Consider the following 25,320-nt stretch of genomic DNA (forward strand, 5'->3'; position numbering starts at 1 on the left):
AATTTGAATTCAATAATAATCTGGAAATAAGAGTCTATTGATGACTATAAAACTATTGCTAATTATTATGAGAAAAATATCTGGTTGTCAAACACCCTTTAGGGAAAGGAATTTGCCTTCCTTACTTGAGCTGGCCTACATGTGACTCCTGACCCACAGCAACGTGGATGACTCTTAACCTCTCTCTGGACAATTCGGGATGGGCAAAAAATGCTGGCCGAACCTGTGATGCTCTCATCTTGTGAATGAATAAACAAAAAAAAATCCTCACCGTTGTCAGCATATGATATTCTAATTTGGATTATTCACTGTCACCAACCTTCTTTTCTACTCTTAAACAATATTTTTATAAGATTATACAAACCATGGTGGTGCACTATAACAAAAACATTCAATCTGCTGCTTGGACCTGCTAATGGTCACTGTGGCCAGGTTCAGGCCTAGGGCCATGAGGAAGCCCTCTGACCTGCCCATCCTTCCTTATGTGGGGTGCCCCATTGATCAGAAGCATGAGGCTGAAGCACAGCTAGAAATTTAAAAACTTCCCTTTCAAAAAACTAGAGATGCTGCAAATGAACACATTCAACAGAAGAATGAAATTCGGTTTCCCCCAGGCCACAAAATGATATGTGGCCTTGCATTCAGTGAACTTAACTGACCTACTGTTACATGAGACTGCTGCATTCTCCACCCAGTTACTTGATGGAAAGGGGAGGACCCCTTTGTAGAGGGTCCGATGAAGGGCTTATGCCCGAAATGTTGAATTTCCTGTTCCTTGGATGCTGCCTGACCTGCTGCGCTTTAACCAGCAACACATTTTCAGCTCTGATCTCCAGCATCTGCAGACCTCACTTTTTACTCGAAGATTTTAACCTACTGCAAATCCTCTTGCAAGGATGCCTTCCTTGAAGAAGCTCTCTTCCTCCCTCTACAAGGATTTCAGTGAGTCTCTCTCTCACTGCACCCCCCAGGTAGATTCCTGATGAAGGGCTTATGCCCGAAACATCGAATTTCCTGTTCCTTGGATGCTGCCTGACCTGCTGCGTTTTAACCAGCAACACATTTTCAACTCCATTAGAAATATCTGTTGCCAGATAGTAGAATGTCATACCATGGTGTTTCTGAGCAGCAGACCATACAGGAAACACCTCTGTGCTGTTGAAGGGCATGAGGGGAAATTCCCTTAGATTGCTCAGGCCCTCTCAGCCAACTGTGTGGCATTATTCAGCCCACTACTCCACCTTCCAAAACATCAGCCCAGCATCCTGAGCCCTCTATTCCACCATTCAGTGATAACTCAACTGACAGTGGAGTGCCTCAAGGGTTGGTGCTGGGCATGTTGCTGTTAGTTATCTATATCAATGGCTTGGATGAGAATGTACAAGACATGATTAATAAGTTTGCAGATGACACTAAAATAGGATATATTGTGGATAGTGAGGAAGGTTCTCAGTTGCAGTAGGACCTTGATCAGCTGGGGAAGTGGGTCAAGAAATGGCAAATGGAGTTTAATAAGTGTGAGGTCTTGCATTTTGGAAAGTCAAATCAAATCTGACAGCATCAAGGTAGGAGTTTCATGGTGAATAGTAGGGCCTGAAAGAGTGTAGTGGAGCAGAGGGACCTTGGAGTTCAGGTGCACAGTTCTCTGAAAAGTTGTCACAGGTAGACAGGGCAGTAAAGGCATTTGGCACACTAGCCTTCATCAGTCAGGACTTATAGAAGTTGGGAAGTTATGGTGCAGTTGTACAGGACATTGGTGAGGCCACACTTAGAGTATTATGTTCAGTTTTGGTCACCTTGCCATAGGAAGGATGTTACTAAACTGAAAAGACTGCAGGAAATAGGGAGTGGTTCGAAAAGCTGGCAAGTTTTTTTTAAGAGCGTAGAAGACTGAGGGGGGATCTTATAGAAGTGTATGAGAGACATGGATAGGGTGATTTTTTTTCCCAGGTTTGGGAAATCAAGGACTGGAGGGCATCAATTTATGGTTAGAGGGGAAAGAATAAAAGAGAACCTGAGGAGTAGCTTCTTTACACAAAGGTTGGTTTGCATATGGAATAAGCAGCCAGCGGAAGTGGTTGAAGTAGGTATATTAACAACATTTTAAAAGGCATTTGGACAAATATATGGATAGGAAACGTTTAGATGATATGGGCCAAGTGCAGGGAAATGGGCTTAGCGTTGATGACATTTTAGTTGGCATGGACCAGTTTGGGCCGAAGGGGCTACCTCCGGGCTGTAGGACTCTGTGACTCGATGACAGAGGAACTAGTTCATGAGCAGAGGCTCCCATATAATATCCATCACTGCTGCAAGGAGATAGCGCTGGTGAGAGTTGATTATGTCCCAAATCTTGATCAGGTCCTAAACCTTGATCATGGCACGGTGGCTCAGTGGTTAGCACTGCTGCCTCTCAGCACCAGGGTCCCAGGTTCGATTCCAGCCTCGGGCGACTGACAGTGTGAAGTTTCTCCCAGTGTCTGCATGGGTGCTCCGGTTTCCTCCCACAGTCCAAAGATGTGCAGGTCAGGTGAATTGGCTATGCTAAATTGACCATAGTGCAAGGTGCATTAGTCAGAGGGAAATGGGTCTGGGTGGGTTACTCTTCAGATGGGTCGATGTGGACTGGTTGGGCCGAAGGGCTTGTTTCCACACTGTAGGGAATCTAATCTAATCTAATATTCCCATGGAAGACAGCTAATTCCTGGATAAAGATCTGAGGATATGACTATTCCATGAAAAGGAATTGTACGTTGTAATTGAGTCCATGCACTTCATGGAAGAAATATGTTCTCTGGGTGCATCTTCTTGAAGGAGGCTCAAGGGTCTGAAGGTGAAAAAATCACACTCTGGTATGATGGCACACCAATACCTGACCACCTCCACTCACCCCCATGCAAAGGGGACACTCAGTACCTCAGCAATGATCCAGTGTTGCTTTTAGTCCCAGAAAGATTCAATGGGCTTTCTCTGTATATTTGTGACAAACTCTGGGGGAGGCACCCAATCTTCCTTTCAATTTTATCAATCAAAATGAGGTTAAACAGCCTCTCATGGGAAAATGTAACAAACAAAAACCTATCAACTAATGGAATCTTGCAGAGAACGGAAATGTAGAAAATCAAAATTACATTGATGATCCACCTTATATTCTTAAAAATAGGAATTAATCCTCCTTTCAACTCTTTTATCATCCCCTTTCCCTATGCTGAGTTTAGGGACAGCATAATTACAATGGTAGACGGTAGTCTGCAAGCAAGTCTAAACAGAAGAGACACACGTAACAAAAGGCTTCCACAGTCCTTCTGTTTTACCTCACGTGAATTTCGAGTTGAGACCTAAGGGGCAACTTTTTCACACAGAGGGTGGTAATTGTATGGAATGAGCTGCCAGAGGATATGGTGGAGGCTGGTACAATTGCAACATTTAAGAGGCATTTGGATGGGTATATGAATAGGAAGGGTTTGGAGGGATATAGGCCAGGTGCTGGCAGGTGGGACTAGATTGGGTTGGGATATCTGGTTGGCATGGACGGGTTGGACCAAAGGGTCTGTTTCCATGCTGTACATCTTTATGACTCTATGTCATAAATAACAAAGTGGTTTATTGCATGACAGCAAAAGATTCAGTATAATTTACTAGCCATTCATTATTACTAATGAATCTGTACAGAATACATCTGCTTCTTTTGGATGCTTGTACAGAATTCAATAGTCTCCACTGAAAGACATTAGCGGATTGGGCGGAGCTCAATGAGACACAAACATTCACTCCCTTACAACCACCACTTTGTGAAAAATGCAAGTTGGTGGTGGGGTGGGAAGGGGTGTGTGCGGGGACCTGTCAGAATTGGAATAGACAGGGAGCCTTTCTGTTAGAAGCACAGCTATTGTAACTCAGTCTGAGCTCCCCTGCAGTATGTGACCCCTAAACTTCAGCTTGTGACCCCATTTGGGATCCTGACCCCTACTTGGGGAAACCTTGGGGTTAATTTAAGATATCTGTATTTTTTAAGAAAATGTTATTTTTAAATAAATTGTCAACATATTAATGATAAAAGGCTGATTGATTGGATGAAGCAGTTAAAAACGTGTCACAAAATCTCTGATAATATGCAAAAGCCAACTCATTCGTTTTCACAAGAATACTAACTGGTCAATATCTAGATTGACGAATGCAGAAATTAGAATGTTAGGCATGAATTTGTGGTTTTGTATTTAACCATGAGCTGCCAACCAAAGATTCTCTCCACCATAAAGATCATTTATTTCAACCTTGCCTGTTGCTGGCTCTTCTGCAGCGAGCAGGTCAGAAGCAGGAGAATTGACGATTCAAGCATAAGCCCTACACCAGGAATTTGGTTACCCAGTGTCTACTCTATCAGTAGCAGGATGGGTTTAGCTTACGTGAGCTAATGGGCTGAGTGACAGATGGAATTTAATTTAGATAAATGTGAGGTGGTGCATTTTGGAAAGGCAGATCAGAACAGGACTTAGACACTTAATGGCAAGATCCAGGGGAGTGTTGCTGAACAAAGAGACTTTGAAGTGCAGGTTCATAACTCCTTTCAAGTGCAGTCACAGCTAGATAGGATAGTGAAAGTGACATTTGGTATGCTTTCCTTTATTGGTCAGAGAACTGAACGTAGGGGTTGGAATGTCATGTTGAGGCTGTGCAGGACATTGGTTAGGCCACTTTTGGAAGACTGTGCACAATTCTGGTCTCCTTCCTATCGGAAGGATGTTGTGAAATTTGAAAAGGTTCAGAAAAGATTTGTAAGGATGTCACCATGGGTGGAGGATTTGAGCTATAGGGAGAGATTGAATGGGCTGGGCCGGTTTTCCCTGGAGCATCGGAGGTTGAGGGGTATCCTTATAGAGGTTTATAAACCATGAGGGGCATGGATAGGATAAATAGAGAAAGTCTTTTCCCTGGGGTGGGGGAGTCCAGAACAATGGTATATGTTTAGGGAGAAAGGGGAAAAAAATTAAAAGGAACCTCAGGAGCATTTCACATAGAAGGTGGTTGGTGTATGTAATGAGCTGCCAGAGAAAATGGTGGAGGCTGGTACAATTACAGCATTTAAAAGGCATCTGGATGGGTATATGAATAGGAACGGTTTAGAGGGCCAAGTACTGGCAAATGGGGCTGGATTAGGTTATGGTATCGGTTGGCATGGACAAGTTGGACCGAGGGGTCTGTTTCTGTGCTGTACATCTCTATGGTTGAATTGCTGGCTCGCAATGCAGAGTGGTGTCGCTAGCATGAGTCTGATTCCCATACCAGCCAAGTGAAAGTACCACCGTCTCAATTATTCCCCTTGTTTGAAGCATTGCAACTCTCAGGCTAAACTCACCAAGTCATCGCTTTAAAGCATGCGCAACCCTCTGGGACTGACTTTACTGAATCAAGAAGGGGGCACTTACCAGTCTGCTTATAAGAAAGCAAACTTATTTTCTGCTAGACTGAAGAAAAGTAATGCAGCATCAATCATATTGGCACACACAGGTACAATATGAAAGAAGGGAGAAGGAACATGCAATTTAAAATCCTGGTGTTCCTGAGGTGTATGGTTTTCATCATTGTTGTATAATTGATGTCTTAAATTTTCAACAATAGCTAAACTTTCAGTTGTCCTTTCTCGATGGTTAGATGTGTCTTTTTTAAATTGGTTGTGTGATCAGGCATTTTTCCTCCTTGAGCATTTTCTCCAGCTGATTCCGGTTGCATTCAAAAGTCCACCTCCCCCGCTTTGCCAAAAACAGCTCCTTGAAGCATCTTTCATGTATCCTGTTGGTGGAAATGCTTCTTTAGGTCTGCTAAATTGGAAGCAAGTTTCAATCTCCAATATGTGAAAATTTGTGTAGAGGTGCAAACAAAAAAGAAGAGATAATGGTTTCTTTATGCCTGAGCTAACTGATTTGAATATCTTTTGATCAAATGTTAATTTTGGTTCTAGCAGTGTTGTTTTCATGACTTGACCAACATGGTAAGCCAATCTTAAACCTTTTTAAAACTGTTTCAGCCCATGCAAATCCCAGGTATCAAAACCAGATTGAGGAATTCAAAAATCAATGTCCATATTTTATCACTACTGTGTGCTGCAAGCTTATATTTTCTATTTCCAGACAAAGGTTTTCTTGCTCAGCTATTCTCCACCACATTAAACTTTGGCATTTCCATAACTTTGATACGCACATCCTATACAGTACAGACTTAGTCTTTCTCACTTATCATCATTGTTATGCTGATTTAGATTTCCTCTTTGTTGCTCCAAGACCTGGAGTTCCTTCTTAAACTACTCTGTATTTCTATTTCCTTCTCCTCCTTTAACAGTTATCTTAAAACCCATGCCTATTGCAAAGATTTGGACCATTTTTGGCTATCTGTCAATTTTTTCAACAAAGCACTTTGGGAAAATTTTCCAGATTAAAGATGTTATATAAACAAATGTCATTGCTACTGTTTTACAAATATAAGTATATGACAGTGATACCACGTTCAAATTCTGAAAGTTCTATGCACTATCCCCATAAACTGGAGCCCCTGAACAAAAACTAACCTCTCCAATACAGTGCAAATGAACAGACAGCCCTTTTCAGATGCCAATGATTTTTGATGGGATGTCACCCAACAGAAATTTGTCTTTTCAAAGACATATCACCACTTCCCCTTGCTAATTTGACTATTCCACAGGCATTTCAGCAATTAGAGTCATAGAGATGTACAGCACGGAAACACATCCTTCGGTCCAACTCGTCCATGCCGATCAGATATCCTAAGCTAATCTAGTCCCATTTGCGAGCACTTGGCCAATATCCCTCTAAACCCCTCCTATTCATATACCCATCTAGATGCCTTTTAAATGCTGTAATTGTACCAGCCTCCACCATTTTCTCTGACAGTTCATTCCATACACAAACCGCCCTCCGTGTGAAAACGTTGCCCCTTAGGTCCCTTTTATATCTTTGCCCTCTCACCCTAAACCTACGCCCTCTAGTTCTGAACTCCCCCACCCTAGGGAAAAGACTTTGTCTGTTTATCCTAACCATGCCCTTCATGATTTTATAAACCTCTATCAGGCACTCCCTCAGCCTCCAAAGCTCCAGGGAAAACAGCCCCAGCCTGTTCAGCCTTTCCTTATATAGCACAAATCCTCCAACCGTGACAATATTCTTATAAATCTTTTCTGAACCCTTTCACGATTCACAATATCATTCCGATAAAGAGGAGACCAGAACTGACACAATATTCCAAAAGTGGCCGAACCAATATGGTGGCTCATAGCACCAGGGACCTAGGTTCAATTCCAGCCTTGGGGTCTGTGTGGAGTTTAAGCTTTCTCCCAGTGTCTTGCGTGGGTTTCCAACAGCTGCTCTGGTTTCTTCCCACAGCTGAAAGATGTGTAGGCTAGGTGGATTGGCCATGCTAAATTGCCCTAAGTGTGCAGGCTAGATTGGCTGAATGGTCTCTTTCTGCACTATAGAGATTCTAGCTCTAATCAAGAGTCTGCTGCAATTATTAACAAGATTATGTTGTCCATAACCACCCCCATCTACTTGCCAGTGAGTGTGGATAATTTGTCTGGTATATTACTAACGAGGTGGTTTTGGAAAGTATACCTTATTCATAAAAAATCTTTATCTACATTCATAGATACTAAAGCAGTTCTGGACATTCTTTGCGTTTGACTGTAGCTATACCCCTGGGAAAAATTCTCTGACTATTCACTCTATCTATGCCTCTCATCATCTTATACATCTCTATCAAGTTACCTCTTACCCTTCTTTGCTCCAATGAGAAAAGCCCGGACTCCCTCAACCTTTCTTTATAAGATATGCCCTCCAGTCCAGGCAGCATCTTAGTAAATCTCCTCTGTACCCTATCTAAAGCTTCCACATTCTTTCTATAATGAAGCAACCAAGTGTGGTCTAACTAGGGTTTTATAAAGCTGCAGCATAATGTCATGACTTTTAAGCTCAATCCACCTGCAAATGAAAGCCAATTCACCCTACTCCTTCATAATAATCCTATCAACCTGGGTGGCAACTTTGAGGGATCAATGGATGTGGACCCCAAGATGCCTCATGTTCCTCCACACTGCCAAGAATCCTGCCTTTAACTCTGTTGTCTACATTCAAATTCAACCTTCTAAAATGAATCACTTTACACTTTTCCAGGTTGAACTCCATCTACCATTTCTTAGCACAACTCTGAATCCTGTCAATGTCCTGTTGCAATCTACAACAGCCCTCCAAACTATGCACATTTCCACCAACCAATATGGTTGGTGTTTTTCAATCTGAGTGTATTATAATATATTTGTCTACATAATTGACACCCGCCAAGCCATAAACTCACCCAATTTATCTAAATCAACTTGCAAACCGATGTATTCTGTGTTACGACAGTACATATACTTGTGACATCTACAAATGTAAAAGGTTCTTCCGTTTAAGTTCGTGCTGTGCCAATAATGAAAACCATGAATTGCAAGAGGCCCAACACAGAGCTCCGCAGAACTCTGCCCATAATCAGGCACCAACAGTTGTCCAACACTCTGCAAGTAAAACTTAGATTATCCATTGCCTACATTCAAAACAGAAATGATAAAAGAAAATCACCTTTATTTTAGTTTACAAAATAAATTTGTTTTTTACAGGTTCATGAGTATGATAAAATCAGAATTTCAATAAAAGTACACCTGGAAAAATTAAAATGTCAACATTTGCGAGCAGAACTTAGTGACCTTAAAAAGGCATCCAATGACTTTACTTCCAACAAATAATTTCCCAATATATTGTACCCCTTCATTAATTTACAGATCTGGAGTCCCACTGCATACTTTGTGACTCAGTAGTACTTTTGAACGAGAGTGCAACTTGGACATTCAAACTATGCTGAAAGAAATACCTGGAATCAAGACAGTGAGGGATACAGCAGCAGAATTAGTGGTATTTTAAAAACAACTCTAACATACTCTCTCATTGTAACAATTAAATTTTAGTTAGGGCAATTATACCTTCTTTCCAAGCACAGATGCAGTCTGCTGAATGCATTTCTGAAAATCAGAAGCAAACACGACCCTGTGGCTTATCCATATTTGTAAATTCAAAAGTTTGGGTTGGAGGTGGCTGACAAGTAGAAACTACACCAATATCCTACACTATGATCATAACCTCCATTTTGTCCACTATTTTGATAATCCTAAAAGTACAACAAAACAAACAAAAAATTTTTACAAGATCAGTAATTTTCTTTTCCAGCTGGCTGAGAGATTTTGACAAAAAAGTGGACTATAGATATTCGGCAATATCAACACATTTTGCCTTATATGTATATACACGGACTCTAAATGTAATGAGTAAATCAATACTGTACCAGATGGTAAAAACCAGAAGTCATCAAATTGACAAAATTGTTTGAAAAATATCACAATTTTCATGAAAAAAATTAATCTAGATCCATGCGCAAAAAACCTTTGTATTTAGTGTCAACGGATATTTGAACTCCTAATCCCTAAACACAAAATTGCATAAAAGTAACAACACATGCAAAGAAATGAATAATTATAAGGCACTTACCAGTGTTGAGATTCACACAATGTTTATAAACCTGTTGGGGTCAAAATAGTCATCAGAACCCTTCAGTTGTGAGACTACTCTGTACATTGCTTCTCTGGCAATCGTACTCCTGTATACAATTATATTTTAAAACACTCCTGAACTCTGAATGAATTATTTGGACAGCCCTAACATTAACATTTCAGGAATAAATTCCATTTTTCTTAAAAAATAAAGAACATTTCTTCTGAAGAAGATTCTTCTTAAATCACCATTTTGTTTCAAACTTTGCATAAACCAAGAACAAGAGGATGCAGTATTTATTAAATCAGTCATATTAAATCATATTAAACAAGAATTATGCCGGAACCAGATGATCTTGAGAACCAGGAGACTAAAAAGATCCCCCACGATACGCTGATCACCTGGATGCTTTACGGCTTTGCAGTAGCAATATTAATCTGCTAGGCTATGGCCGAAGCAGGGATGTCAGATGCAACACTGTCCAATGGCTGCCAATGGCAATTCATTAGGGCATCATAGAACTCCTCACTCTGTTCCATGAACTGTGCATTTGCTTCATCGATATCCAAGTGAGGAACTGGATCTGGAACACAAGTGTGATAGCAGTATTTCAATTCAAAGCACACAGTTGAGAATATGCTTTACTCTACAAGTTAAAGAGATCTCACAACCTAAATTGCACAATTTTTATGCAGTATTGTGAAAACGTCTTAGGATATAGTGGCCAAAATATCATATCAATAAATCACAATTCACGTTTCTCTCTTCACTTTCCTTTCCGATTCTGACATTTGTAAATATATCAGTTTCCCTTTCCACAGTTCATTGCCAATCTTGCCATTTGAGGATCTGTCTTGTGAATTATTTCTCACCATCTCTCAGGTTAACCTTTTTTCCTTTGCATCCTGCTTCTTGCTTTTGCTAACTTTTTAACCATGTCTGAGTTGGGAACACCAAAAACAGGGTAAAAACTGTGGTTCATTGATTCTACTTTGCACTGCGTTAGCCACAGAAGCTCTGTCTTTTTAACCCCAATTTCCTTTCTGGTTTCTTTGATTTTCTTGATATATATATTAAGCCTGCTTTGTGATGCTTTTTGTTTCTTCTGAGATGAGATCACCAGAAGCTGATAGGGGAGAATTGTGATGGTGGTGTTGGGGAAGCCTGTGGAGGAGCATCTGATTTCAGAGCTTCCTTCCTTTGTATTATATTCAAGATCAGAAGACTATGCTTTCCCTAAAAACTTTTCCAGCCTAAATAGTCAGTGAAAATTCTTAATCCCTGTCTACAAATAATCTTGTTAATCTCTCGCAACGCATTCTAAACATATTTTAGCTCCTTCTCTTTGACAAGCAAAATACAATCAAGTCTTTAATTACAAATGGTGGTGACAATTATCTTCATGTTAATGTCACTAGCATTGAAAGCGTCACTGAAAAAGAAAGAAACTGACTTCAGATTATATACAGCAAAACAAGCTGCAAAGTGGACATGTAGTCTATTACAAACAAGAGATAAATTTAACAGTGCATTGCTTTTCTGCAAAAGAAGTGAAATGTTATAGACCACACCTCATACCACAACACAGTGCCATTAATTTACCAAGATCTGATGTATTATTGCATCCTTTCTCTAGTGCGCAATCTGACGATTTCTACTTGTATTTCCAAACTCCACTCAAGACTCTTATTGCTAACCTAAGTAGGTTTTCTGAGGCCAACATCACTTGTATCTTTTAGTAGTGTGCAACCTCTGCAGTAGAGTAGCCTCTTGTACTGCCAAAGTCATAGCAACATTGGATGCTAATGTCAAAAAAAATTCAGACATTTGAGAACAGTATGAATATCCTAGCCCATATTTTATCAAATATGTTCAACATCCACCAGTATTTCTGGTGGTAAATCTCAAAGTAATGACTGAGGGCATGAGATTAGCAGAATACCTCTTCTTTTTTATTCCAATGTTCCACCTGTCACATAAAATGCAAGACGTTCTCTGTGGGTAGCGTTCTTATCTTTTAATTGTAAGGTTGTGTGTTCAGATCCTACTATGGGGATGTGAGCCTAAAATTTAGGCTGTTAATTTATTACCATACTGAGGGAATACTACACTTAAGGTAATATCCTCAAAAGAAAACAGAAGATTTGCAGGGCCAGAAAAGAGTGCGACTAACTTGATAGTTGTTTCAAAGAGCTGGCAATAGACTGAATGGCTTTCTTCAATGTTTTATGTTTTCTGAAATTGGGTGGTGATATAGTAAAAGAATTGATCAAAGAAATGAAATGGAACTTGTGGCTTATGTATTACAATCAGGCATAGAAATCATGGAAATCAATATATTGGTTATATGAGCAAGAAATGGTAGAAAAACTTAGGTCAGGCACCATCTGTGGTGAGAAACAGCAGTAATGATTGCTGATCATTGGGAAATGGTGATAGAGTATAGTGACTGATGTTTAACTGTTCCCTGAAATGTCTGAGCTAGCACCTCAGATCAAGGACAATTGGGAACAGACAACAAATGCTAATCTTGCCAGTGATGCCCAGAACGGAGGGAAAATAGAAATCTATGAATTGAAGATGGAAGGTGGAGAATTGAGGTTCTGGCTGTAGATTTGTTAGCTGAGCTGCAAGGTTCATTATCAGACGTTTCATCACCATACAAGGTAACATAATCAGTGAGCCTCCGGATAAAGCAGTGGTGGCATGGCCTGCCTTCTATTTATGTGTTCAGGTTTCCTTGGGTTGGTGACATCATTTCATGTTCTTTTTCTCAGAGGGTACTAATGAGAATGGGCCATGCCTTTTTGTGGCTAGTTGATATTCATGTATCCTGGCGGATAGTTTTCTGCCTGTTGTTCAATGTATTGTTTTTTTTTCTAACAAACACATTGACTTGGATCCCATTTACCACGCCGAGAAAAAAAATGGAAATGACATCACCACGGGAAATGACATCACCAACCCAAGGAAACCTAAACACAAACAGAAACCAGACCATGCCCCCAGTGCTTCATTCGGAACACTGATGATGTTACCTAGTATGGTGACAAAACGAACCTTCCAGCTCAGCGAGCAAACCTACATCCAGATTAAACAATAGATTTCATTATACAAGAACCAAAGAGAGGGCTGATGAATATATTAAAGAAATAAAAATTGTGTTCAAATGAGATGTGATTGCTACATAAAAACTAGCATGAATTGAACACGAAGGGATAAGGAAACAAAAGATATCATCATCCCAGCAGAACCAAAGAAAAGGAAACAAAATACAGATCAAGATAGAGGCAGAGTTATAACCTAAAGTTGTTGAACTCAATGTTGACTTTTGAAGGCTGTAGAAGAGACAAAAGATAAGATATTTCTCAAGCTTATGTTAAGTTTCATTGGAACACTGTAGTACGCCACAGACAGAAAGGTCAGCATGGACATAAGGTGAAGCATTAAACAGAAGCTCAAGATCATGCTTGCAGACTGAAAGGAGGTGTTCGGCAAAATGGATACCCAGCCTGCATATGGCCTTCCCAGTGCACAGGAAGCTAGATATTGGTTTCTGAGCAGAATGGAGCAATGTTAAGTCATCAATCTCCAAGTGTTTCCTACACAGGACTACATTATATCCACATGTGTTTCCTAGTTTGAACTAGCTCTCAGCCTGACTTTCACTCATTGATGGTGTTGGCACCCTGCTTCATGCACCAGTGTTGTAGGAGTGCACAGAACATTGCCACATAAAATATAAAGTTCAACAATTTCATTAGTCTTTCAGTTGGAGGTCACAAGGAAGCCAAACAGCAAAGCTTCCCAATCTGGGTCAGATCACTTGATCAGATTATGAGACAATTCTGCTATTGCATATTAGCGGCTGCCACAGAACGAAGACTGAGTGTTAATAGCTGCAAGCACCCTTTAAATTTTGTAATGGTAGGTATAGCCTTCAAGGCCTGATTCTTGTTCCAAAGATGCTACCGAAAAGGTAGGTTTTCATTTAAAAGGTATCTGAATGGATTTTTTGAATAGGAAGGGTTTAGAGGAATATGGGTCAAATGCTGGCAAGTGGACTAGATTTATTTAGGATATTTGGACCGAAGGATCTGTTTCCATGCTGTACAACCCTATGACTCTTAAGTATCTTGCCTCAGAATGGCCTCACAGCTTTGCTCCAAACTATCCCACCATTACAATTTCTTTGGTCTCACAGATTACCAACGACCTTCCCAAGTACTCCTTCTCCTCTACCTGACACTCCTCAAATCTCAAAATGGGGTCACAGCACAAAAGTTTAGACATGGAGAAATAGGTCTTATTGAAAGGGCTGAAAAAGAGAAGGGCGAATAACCCCGATGAGCAGAGACCAAAGCTGTCCAGAGACAGCTCTATACGAGAACATATCCTCTGGATCATAACGAACCAAGCATAAAAGATCCAATAGTATACTTTTGGAGTCCAAGGCTAACACATTGTATTATCCAATTTCACTGCTCTGGCACCATCATGTGTCCAACGTTCAGAACTGCAGCTTCCTTTGACAATATCTACTCTACAGAAACCAAGAGGTAGTGATGAGTTGTTGCAGTGCAGTCAGTATTGTTCCTGACTCTGAGCTGGAAGCTGCAGATTTCCTCTCCAGGAATTGATGGTCAAGAAAGCGATGTCCATAGCACAGTCAAATAAGTTGAGTATCAATTGCAAATACTTTTAATATAAGCCAATGGCAGGCAGTGAGAACATAAGAGACTACACAGCCATCTGTGGAAGGCAATAGCAAAACATTGCAGTACCTTCACACAAGCACAGCCATGAGTCAACACAAAAGAAAGGGAAAGACAGAGGGAAACATGGTGGGAACTGAAAATCCATAAAGAGCAGAAAGAACAAAGAAAGAATCTGGAAATGAGAAAATAAAGTAACAGGAAAAATCTAAAAAAATAGATTTAAGGTTTCAGGAACGGGAAAGTTCATAGTTTGATCAATGCAGTCAAATGTTTACAATTTATTGTAAATATTCTGATTATTAACCTTTTGCTGCAACAACCAGCTGCTTGTTGACATTAAAATTAGGCTTGTAATGTTGAGATGAGCGCTTGCAGTGAATTTCTATGCTATAATGTTCTCCATTAATTTCTCCAACAAAGTGAAGAGAGCTAGACTGTGGGATTTATTGTTCGAAAAAGTCTCACTGAGTGTCACACTGGCTGAATTCCATTCATTGTCAACTTGAGAGCTGAATGCATGCTTTCTAACTAACGCACCAAAAAAATGAAATACTTTGTTCACAACACTTCCAAAACAGGAATACTGGCCTACTGTGATATTGTTTGGCTTAAACTACTTGCCTCACCTACAATCGGGAGATACTGGACTTTCAGCCATTCGTGACTCTCCCACAAAGGCGTCAAGGGGATGGAGGTGCACCGGAAATAAAGTTTTCATTGGAGACACAAACTTACATTGTCTCGTCAAGTCAAATGCACCCCTTGTCAGCAGAACATGGAACAGCACTGGTGATTGTAGTCGTGGAGAAGTCCTTGGCTCTGTCCACCCCATCCTCCTGGCTGAAGGAATATACCCGGAAAGGAGAATCCTTGAGCAGGAAGAGGCATATTCCCATGATGCACTGAGCCAAATAAGCATAATCAGTGCATTAACGAGACAGATCTGTTAAAGTTCCTTTACAATGCAGAGGGACTCTATTTGGCTAGCACAGTAAATGCTATGCCTATTGTCTATAATTAATTTTCAATTTATATTTATGCTTATACAAAATAGCTTTAAGCAACTGCCAAGAATTTTAGGTCTGCATCAAAATATATTTCCACATGGTTTTTCTTTAAAAATTTTCAAATATTAATGTGGTTACCCAAATAGTTTCACAGATTATGCTTAAGTACTGTCAAACAGAATAACACCGAGCCATACAGGTCCAAGATTCAATCTCAATCTGAGCCAGGGTTAGAGTCAGGGTTTTAAAAGCAGCCTCGCTAGTTAGAGAGGGGAAAAAATATCAGTCAAGGTTTTCCACTCCTAATCATTACCCAGTGCCTCTTGCTGAAAGGCGTGTGAGTGTGAATGACAGGATTGCACATGGCTGTGACATCCTCTCGACTAAACAGCTTGTTTGGGTTCCTGTATTATGAATACCTACTTTGTTGAGATACCATTGTGTAGCTGGTGCCCAAGGAACTGCAGTACAGATAGCAACTTCAGAATAAAATGGGCAAAAAGGGGAAGCATCAATTGCTTTAGGCACTTCCTTTTATCAATGTTTATTCCAATTTTATAATGTCACACTCTTCTTGAAATATACTAGAACAGTTTCAATTGGCACAGCTCAAACTATACAATAGCCCTGTAATACCTTATCTGTTACTGATGTGTACGTAAGTTTATAACACACTTTACCCATTTTAACCCCTTGCAAAAAGTTGTTCCTGAACCTGAGTACCAAGCAGTTTCATCATCCATATCAGATGTTGACAATGGGGTAACGCTCTGACTTTTTGCAGATGAGGAAGCAACGCATGTAGAAATTAACAAGTAAGTGCTCATGAAAATCAATCTCCGTTCTGACAAAGAATCATCTTTGGCGCGAATCTCAGTCACAGGATGTTAGAAAATTAAATCGCCCAGTCAGTTACCCACATTGAAGTGTCACAAAACATCATCGCACAAATGCATGTGTCTTGCCTCCCTAAATTCAAGTTAGTTGCTGCTGTAGTTCATTTTCACTTTTTTTAATTTGTGGGATGTGGGTATTAGTGGCTGGGCCAGTATTTATTACCCATCACTGGTTACCCTTGAGAAAGTGACAGTGAGCTGCTTTCCTGAACTGCTGCAGTCCACATGCTGCATGCAGACCCACAATGCCATTAAGGAGGGAATTCCAGGATTTTGACCCAGTAACACTAAAGGAACAGCAATATATTTCCAGGTCAGGATGACAAATGGCTTGGAAAGAAACTTGCAAGTGGTGGTGGTACTCCCATATTTCTACTGCCCTTGTCCTAGATAAAAATGGTTATGTGTTTGAAAGGTGCTGTCAAAGAAGCCTTGGTGAATTTAGTTGCAGTACACCTTGTAGATGGCACACATTGCTGCCTCTGAGCGTTGGTAGTGGAGGGAGTCAATGTTTGTTGATGTGGCACCAATCAAGAGGGCTGCTTGGTTCTGAAAGGTTCTTGAACATTGATGGAGTTACACTCATCCAGCTAAGTGGGAACTATTGCATCATATTTCTAACGCGTGCCTTGTAGATGGTGGACAGACTTTGGAGATCAGCAAGTGAGTTACATGACCTGCTCTCTTGGCCACAGTATTTATCTGGCTAGTCCACTTCAATTTATTGTCAATGATAGTCACACAACATTGAAATTTGGTGAGAGGAGGGGAGGAATTCAGGGATAGTAACACCCTGAATATCAAAGGACTATAGTTAGATTTTCTCTTATTGGAGATGGTCACTGCCTAGTGTTTGCGTGACGTGAATTTTACATGTTAGGTTTCAGCCCATGGATACGGTCATGGTCTTGCGGCAATTGGACACAAACTGCTTTAGTAGCTGAGTAGTCACAAGTGGTACTGAACATAGCGCAGTAATTGGTAAATATCCCCACTACTGATCTTACGGTGGAGGAAAGGTCATTAATGAAACAGCTGAAAATATTTGAGCCTAGGACATGAGCCCAAGGAACTCTTGCAGAGATGCCCTGGAGCGGAGATGACGGACCTGTAATAACCATAAACATCTTTCTTTGTGCCAGATATGACTATTCTCCCCCTGGCTCCCATTAACTCCAGGGCTTCTTGATGCCACACAGAGTCAAATGCAGCCTTGATGTCAAGGGCATTAATTCTCATGTCAGCTCTGGAATTCAACTCTATTGTTTAAGTTTGAATCAAGGCTGTAATGAGTGGCCCTGTGGCACCCAAACTGGGTGTCACTGAGCAGCAGCTGCTTGGTAGTGCTGTTGATGACATCTTCCTTCACTTTACTGATGAGCAAGAGTAGACTGACTGGGCAGTAATTGGCTAGCTTGGATTTGTCCTGCTTTTTGTGTTTAGGACATAACTGAGCAATTTTTCACATCGTCAGGTTGATGCTGGAATTATAGATATACTGGGATAGCTTGGCTAAGCGGTCTTGATATTAATTTAATCGGATTCAATATTTTCTGAATAACAAATAAATCTTTCACTTGATCTGCAAAAATTTCTAAGAACATAAAGGAATTTAACATAGTCATATCAAATCAACCCTTTGAAATAAATCAGACTCTACATGGAAGTCACTGGGAGCTGGACAAATGAGCCAACTAGGAAGTAGGAGAAGTTGGTCTAGGAGCAAAGCGATTACTTAGTTGATACACCAGTAAAGTCAGTATCACCGCTTTATGAGAAACGGCTGTAATCCAGGAAAATTGTGATTGCCATTGATTTAACTGGGGGTAAACTACAAAAATGAACTGTTTTCAATTAAGATAACAAGAGAAATATAATGTGACATCTTCGTTAATCTATGATTTTCTCCTTATTTGGCACCTTGCACCATATATCATGAAGATGAAATCTGCAGGAAAATCTGGGGCTAGAGTTCCTAGGGATTTCTTTTAATGTTTTAAAGAGGGAGTAGCACCCAACGAATATCTCATCTGAGGATAAGTTGTGATATAACCGAGTGTTGAAATGATAGTCTTCAGCATTCAATAGGTTGGTTCCAGAACATGTAGTCCAATGACAATTACTGAAGGAGAATTAATGACAACATTTAACAGCCAATTAGATGAACACAGGAAGCAGGTAAATATTACAGGGTATTAGTAAAGGATGAAAGAGTGAGATTTGACAGCTTTGAAGTGGAACTAGTACCAAGAGATATAACTGGCAAAATATCCTTCTTTCTGAAACTTTTATAAACAAGACAACAGAGAATGAAAACAGTGATCAGGCAAATATTTTTCTCTCTGAAGGTTGAGTATCTTTGGAACTCTTCCTGAAAAGGTGGTCGAAGCAGAGTTATTGAATATTGTTAAACCAGAAGTAGATAGATTCTTGCTAAGCAAGGTGATTAAAGGTTATGAGAGTAGGCACGAATGTAGCTTGAAGTTACAATCAGATCAGCCATGATATTTTGGATTCGTACAGCAGAATGGAGTGGGGTGAATGGTCTACCCCTGCTCTTAATTTCTATGCATATAAGGCTTCCTTTTGACAAACATCACTAAGACAGCATGTTGAATGAGTGAGAATGGAAAATAAATTATGATGGGAACTATAGATAAAGAAAAGTATTGCGGGAGATGAGCTTTGCTATTGAATACCATAACTGTTTTTATCTATATACCTTCAGGACCATTCCTCAAACTTGAATAAATTTAATTTTCCTATAACATACAAGATCTATCAAAGTATAGTGTCACAGAAACTATCTGTATAAGGTATGATTATAAGTGTGTTTGAACAACAAAGAGAAAAGTTTAACTATTGTACTTACCTTCCAAAGCATCATCTCCTACTTCTTCATAATTCTGCAAATAAAATGAACCATACATAAATGAATACCTTTGTTTTAAAATCAGATAATACTATACTGTGGTTTATTTTAAAACGCCCACCCCTTTACCAAAAACACATTTTAAACAATGTTGCCAACGGTTATCAACAAATGCAGAGACCCATGCGAAGTCATTACAATTAAATTAAAGGCAAGACAAACAAATAGCTTAATTAATTGATAGGAGAATCTTTGCATATAAGAACTCTGCAGCAACGAAGCATTTTACCAAAGTTGACAGTGAAGTGCAAGGTGGCCAAAATGTGTCACTGTTTCAAAACTTCTAGACTGGATCAAGAAGTCAATGAAACTAATAATAGGAAAAGTGCATCATTACCAGCAGGAAAACGTATTTGAATGGCTCAGTTTCAACACCTTTCACTGCACCTTCAACTAACTTCATATTGTCCACTTAATCAACAGAAGCAATGAAGGCATTTTGTTGGAAATTAAATCTGCTTAACCAAAACATACAAAGAAATGCATAATAGAAACTGTCCTATAGAAACCAAGCTCACTGAAATGAAGGAAGTTTCACTATGCTTTCCACATTTAACATAACCACTAAACCAAATTACAATTGAAGAAATTTTGTCTCTTCATTTGTTACCCAAGCGCTGCATTAACGGAATTGTTGGCAAGCTGTTAAAATATTAAGCTTACAAGCACAGTCTAAATATCTTACTCATACTTGTTACCCTTGTGATTCACATGGCTCCAAATTGTGAAATACCTTCAGTAGTGAACAATTAGTGAACTTTATATCTCTAGTTTCACAATTTCAAATTGCAGATAATAATCCTTTCAATTTCACTCTGCGAATTAACATGTACTGTATGAGTAGGTGGATGGGGCGAATTAACATGTAGTGTATGAGTAGGTGGATGGGGCGAATTAACATGAGGTAGACAATAAGGGCAGGATCAAACTTCTTCAGCAAGAGAGATTTCAACCTGAGAGAAATTAAGGAGAGAGCTTACCTAGATGCTGTGAAATAGTCTCTATAACATAAATTTGACAAGACATTGTTTCTTGGTTTTCACTAGACTTGTCAACATGGAGTAACATCTGTACAAGTTATGGTGAGGGGGAGCTAGTGGCTTATAGTTGTAGATTTTCAATGAGTTTACCTGCATTGTACTTTGCGTATAGCCATACTGTTGGTAGCTGTAGCTATAACTCCCAGTATACTGATCATAACCCCACTGAGTGTAGTAGTTCTGGTATGGCTGGTAATACTGGTTATAGTTGTAGGTATATGTCTGACTGTAGTCTGGTGGCTTCACTACACGATTGCTGAAAATGAAAAGTATTTGAATTTGTTACAACAGGACAAGATGATTCAGTAACATGTAAACTAAACAGATGCAAACTCTTCCATATTGTTACTGCTGACCACTTATTCTATTTACCAAAAAAAACAAGCAAGCAAATGTTTTTGAAAGGGCTGTGCTAATGGGCAAAATCACCACTAGGTGAAGTGTTGCAGTCCGTGACTAGCAATTCAATTAATGTACAGTTTTTGTTGTAAACAGCAAGTTAACTTGACAGCATCTTCCATTATCAGGAGTGAGAATTCTGAAAACAATGAAAAACATTCTTGCAGATGAATAACGGCCAGCAATTTGGAGTAGGGCATGAAATACAGCTGTGTCACCAATTATCTGGTGCTGAAAGATCACTTGCAAATTTAAAAAGGAAACAAAATTTTTCTTCCTCAACATTTACAGGAAACATCTCACTGTTAAAGTGAGATAATATAAGTAATGTCATAGATCCATAGACATGATTCAGCTGAGTTCTGGCATCATGCATCTTCAACTCCCATCAACAAATTGTGCAACTGGACATATATGTTATGTCACACTGAAACTGAGCATGTACAGGTTGATTACAATGGCCATTTTTAGCATTGGGAACATATCGCCAACTTAACAGTTGTAACTCAGACTGCCTGCAAAACTGACCTTTTTAGTTTTGACTGTAATTTTACCCTTTAGGAACGTAGACCCATTCTAAATGCTTAATTTGAAATGTTACATGTTTTAATACATATTAAATTTCATTCATCTGCTAAATTTACATCTTGTCAGAATTTCAATTCCTTTGCTGTTAAGTTAATGTTAAATGTTTTGTCTGAGCAAACAGTGATGTTGAAACACATTTGCTTAAGTACAGAATTTTTTCACACATCTGAATGGGCCACTCATTAGATTAGATTAGATTACTTACAGTGTGGAAACAAGCCCTTCGGCCCAACAAATCCACACCGACCATCTGAAGAGCAACCCACCCAGACCCATTCCCCTACATTTACCCTTCACCTAACACTACGGGCAATTTAGCATGGCCAATTCACCTAACCTGCACATCTTTGGTCTGTGGGAAGAAACCGGAGCACCCGGAGGAAACCCACGCAGACACGGAGAATGTGCAAACTCCACACAGACAGTTGCCTGAGGCGGGAATTGAACCCGGGTCTCTGGCGCTGTGAGGGAGCAGTGCTAACCACTGTGCCAATTAAAAATGGTGATTTTCATTGCATGAGACAAAATTCAAAGTTCCTCAGGAGACTCATTGCAGTGTCAAGACCAATATTTATCCCTTAACCAACATTAGAGAGAAAGATTCTGGTCATGTATTACATCACTTTTTGTGGGTTTTTGCAAGATGCACGTAGGATATGCAATTCCCTACATGATTACAGTGATTACAATAAACATAATAGTAATTTAAAAGCTGCCCCAAATAACTTTTTTAACTGGAAACCCCTCATATAACTGCATATTGATTGGATTGTTTAAATATAAAGGATTTTGTCTGAATATCAACAGTTCCACCCCCTGTCAAAGTCTCTTTAAGTGCCTTGACTTCTGCTCCTCTTACAGGGAATCCAAGAGCTTTGCTTTTTCATTTAAAGTAAGGGAAAGGTTTACTGGTAATTTTTAAAAATCTGAACCTACTTGCAGCATTATATTATGCCATTCTTAATCACTGTGAGGCACTCTATTATCAATAATAGTTCATCTAAATGCACTCACTGATTTAGTGCATAATTCTGCATGGCAAAAACATTTGCCTGAAAGTATATATATCAGAATTGTTCACAATTGCTGCAAAGGTTCAAAGATACGAAAATAGGCTTTTTTAAAACCCATTTTTTTGTTGAAATAAATATAGAGGCCTTACAAAGCTTATATGTAAGTGTATATTTTTGTACAACAACATAACTGAGCTACTTTATTTGCAGTAGCACATAATTTATTCCTTTAGTTGCAGTTGTAAAAAAAAATTGGGATGTTTCACGGACATTCATTAGGCTTTGCCAGAGAAAACTGGAGTGGTCCACATCTAGGAACCCTGGGAGGTGCTGATAGTGGTGGAAAGAGAGAAACAGAATTTGTAACTAGATTTTAGTGAGCTAATAAAACACAGGAGAAAAAAAGACAACAAACTTTATTGACTTTACTTAAATGGAATATGTTCTGCCACAAGGGATGAATGCAGATTTCTCCAGCCTCCTCATTTCCCCTCCCCCCACCTTTTCTCAGTCCCAACCCTCGGACTCAGCACCGCTTTCTTGGCCTGCAATCTTCTTCCCGACCTCTCCGCCCCCATCCCCTCTCCGGCCTATCAACCTCACCTTAACCTCCTGCCACCTATCGCATTCCCAACGCCCCTCCCCCAAGTCCCTCCTCCCTAACTTTTATCTCAACCTGCTTGACACACCTTCCTCATTCCTGAAGAAGGGCTCATGCCTGAAACGTCGATTCTCCTGCTCCTTGGATGCTGCCTGACCTGCTGCATTTTTCCACATTTTTCAGCTATGTTCTGCCACTGCAATGGTACAGGAACCTTTTGAAGAATTCAGCAGTACTGACATCTATGACAATGCTGCTCCTTTAACAAGGTTTGCTGTTGTTGGTTTTCCGAAAAGTCAGGGTTGGATGGGTTTTAGGGCTGTTTGATTATTGCTAACAGATAATAAACCAAGCAAAAGGCTTTCAAATTTAAAAAAAGCTTGTACAATGAAAGTAGCATTTTGAAGCTGCTGGAAACAATTCCATGGTACTCTCTCTCTGACTTCTATAAGACCGTATGTTTGATCTTATCTTTTGTGACAAGGGGTGTTTACAGGGATTGTTGCGAGTATTTGGAACAACATCATTACATTGGGATAATCTGTTGGGCTTTTGGATATTCTGATATGCAGTTATTCTGCATTCTGTTCTCTTTTATTTGTGCTTCATTCACTAACCTTGTAAATAATTTCTGTTTTGTTTAAAGCTAAGTAGTTGGTCAGCTCCATCACTCCTGGAATATTCACTTTACACCTGCTTAAAACAATTAGCAAAGTCAGGGTCTGGGGTACTTTCTTGAAATGTTTTGAGGGGGGATCTAGCCTGGTCTATGACACATCATTGATGCTTGTCCAGAACTGGAAAGCTGACAAAAAACCAGGAAGGACTCAAGCAGGAATGCTCATTGCTGCTTTCAGGAGTGAAAGCAACAACAATTTTCAATAACACTGTCTTCCATTCTATATTCCTCCTACAGGATGCTTGCATTTCCTCCCTTTTCCCGAGACTAGGATTTCTCCATCTGCTTCTTCTGTAAAACATTTCTGCTGGGGTTGGGCATGCATCACAGCCTTTAAGAAAGACACTTAATCTGCAATGAGCTTATTCTGTACCCAACATTTTCAATGTATTTTCTTATAATTTAAGCACACTGCATGCATGACGCAGTCTGCCACCATCCAAGTTTAAAAGCACAGATAGGGAGCAAGTCCAGGACTAGCAGAGAGGGGAAGTGGCTGTTTGTTTACATGTGAACAGTTAGGCCACAGTAGAGGCAATTAGAAGTCTGCTTCTGCTCAGTCATTCAGAAACTGAGATTCCTGTCCGACAACACTTAAATCTGTGCAAGGATGCATGGTATTTCATTTAGTGATAGAAATGGTTTCAATGCTGCCTTACTTAAATTAGAATTTCTTGTTTCTAGTAATACAAAGTAAATATTAAACGTGTGGTACACATAAATTTCAAGATTGGCAAAGGGATAAACATTCAGAATGAAAGTGTAGAAAGTGCAACACCCAACTTTTGTGCCTTTCTCCAATGTTGCTTACGTTTTTGGTATTGCCACACTCAGCCTTAAAGCTTTCCCTCCGACACCAATTGCACCTTGGCACTCAGAAAGTGCTCGTTTCTGTTCAGTTTCATCAGAGAACTTCACAAAGCCATAACCTCTGCAAAAGAAATAAATTCTACTGTATTTCATATCACTGTTCCATTCTTAAGCTGATTATTTTCAGGTCAACAACCTGGAATGAGCTGGAGGGTGAGGACGGAGGTTGGGAGTTAAAGGTTACATTAAACAGAGCATTTGTAATGAATCGCAAGGCTCTGATGAGTTCTCAAACTAAAACAAAAGCAGTCTACTTCTATCAATCAAAGGTTAGACCTTCTTAGTTCCAGTGTTTATATTCCCTTACATAAAATAGATTTATTTTAATTCAAAGATAATGTAGGTACTAAAGTACCAAATATAGCAACAAATTAATCCGGGATACACGAGAACTAGCAATTAAGTGAGCACAGGATGTTAAAATAGTCTAAAAGGCAAACCTGTGCCTGTTATATCCTTGGGGTTTTGGGGGTGTAAAGGAGTGCATGGCAATAAATGCTACCTTGCCAGGATTACCCAAAAGGCAAGAAGGTATTGAAGTTACATGATTCTTTTTTCAGAAAGTGATTAACTCCAACCTTGCACACACTTAATGAAACAACTGCTGCTGACTGACGATTTCTAAAATAAACTTTTCTTTCCCCTAGGTTCTTACACATCATTGCTGACTACAAAGATAATTGCACACCTGCATTCAATGTTATTAAACTATTGTCTACAGCTAGAAAGAATGGAAATGTCATTTTAAATGTCTTTCATTTTAACTTTGGACAGTGGAGGAGACAGTCATCTGGTTTGTGTCTACACATATGCTGTGGTCGACAACAGATACCCTGCATGCCAAATTGTGTAATCTTTATCTTCTGCTTCATGGCACACTGTACATGGTAGAAATATACTGTCCTATTCCACCTAAGCAATCATTATAAATAGTTTCAAGACATCACAAATATGAACATTGATTATGGTTCCAAATTATAGATTACAGCA

General features: G+C 39.6%; 1 protein-coding gene across 4 annotated transcripts in view; it reads right to left on the reverse strand.

Moving 5' to 3' along the window:
- Positions 1-8,610: 8,610 nt before the first annotated feature.
- Positions 8,611-25,320, reverse strand: part of LOC132829830 (tRNA selenocysteine 1-associated protein 1-like) — a 29,060-nt gene continuing 12,350 nt past the window's right edge. For 3 of the 4 annotated variants that reach the window (XM_060847202.1, XM_060847200.1, XM_060847198.1), the window contains exons 6-9: positions 24,272-24,391; positions 20,271-20,436; positions 19,081-19,114; positions 8,611-10,170 (exon numbers count right to left, since the gene is read on the reverse strand). In XM_060847202.1, the coding sequence (XP_060703185.1) occupies positions 10,028-10,170; positions 19,081-19,114; positions 20,271-20,436; positions 24,272-24,391 (463 nt within the window). In that variant the 3' untranslated portion in view covers positions 8,611-10,027. Of the gene's footprint in view, positions 10,171-15,040; positions 15,208-19,080; positions 19,115-20,270; positions 20,437-24,271; positions 24,392-25,320 lie in introns of all 4 variants that reach the window. The other variant, XM_060847201.1, reaches the window with a different exon arrangement.

This window comes from Hemiscyllium ocellatum, chromosome 30 (assembly GCF_020745735.1).
Source record: "Hemiscyllium ocellatum isolate sHemOce1 chromosome 30, sHemOce1.pat.X.cur, whole genome shotgun sequence".
Lineage (NCBI taxonomy): Eukaryota > Metazoa > Chordata > Chondrichthyes > Orectolobiformes > Hemiscylliidae > Hemiscyllium > Hemiscyllium ocellatum.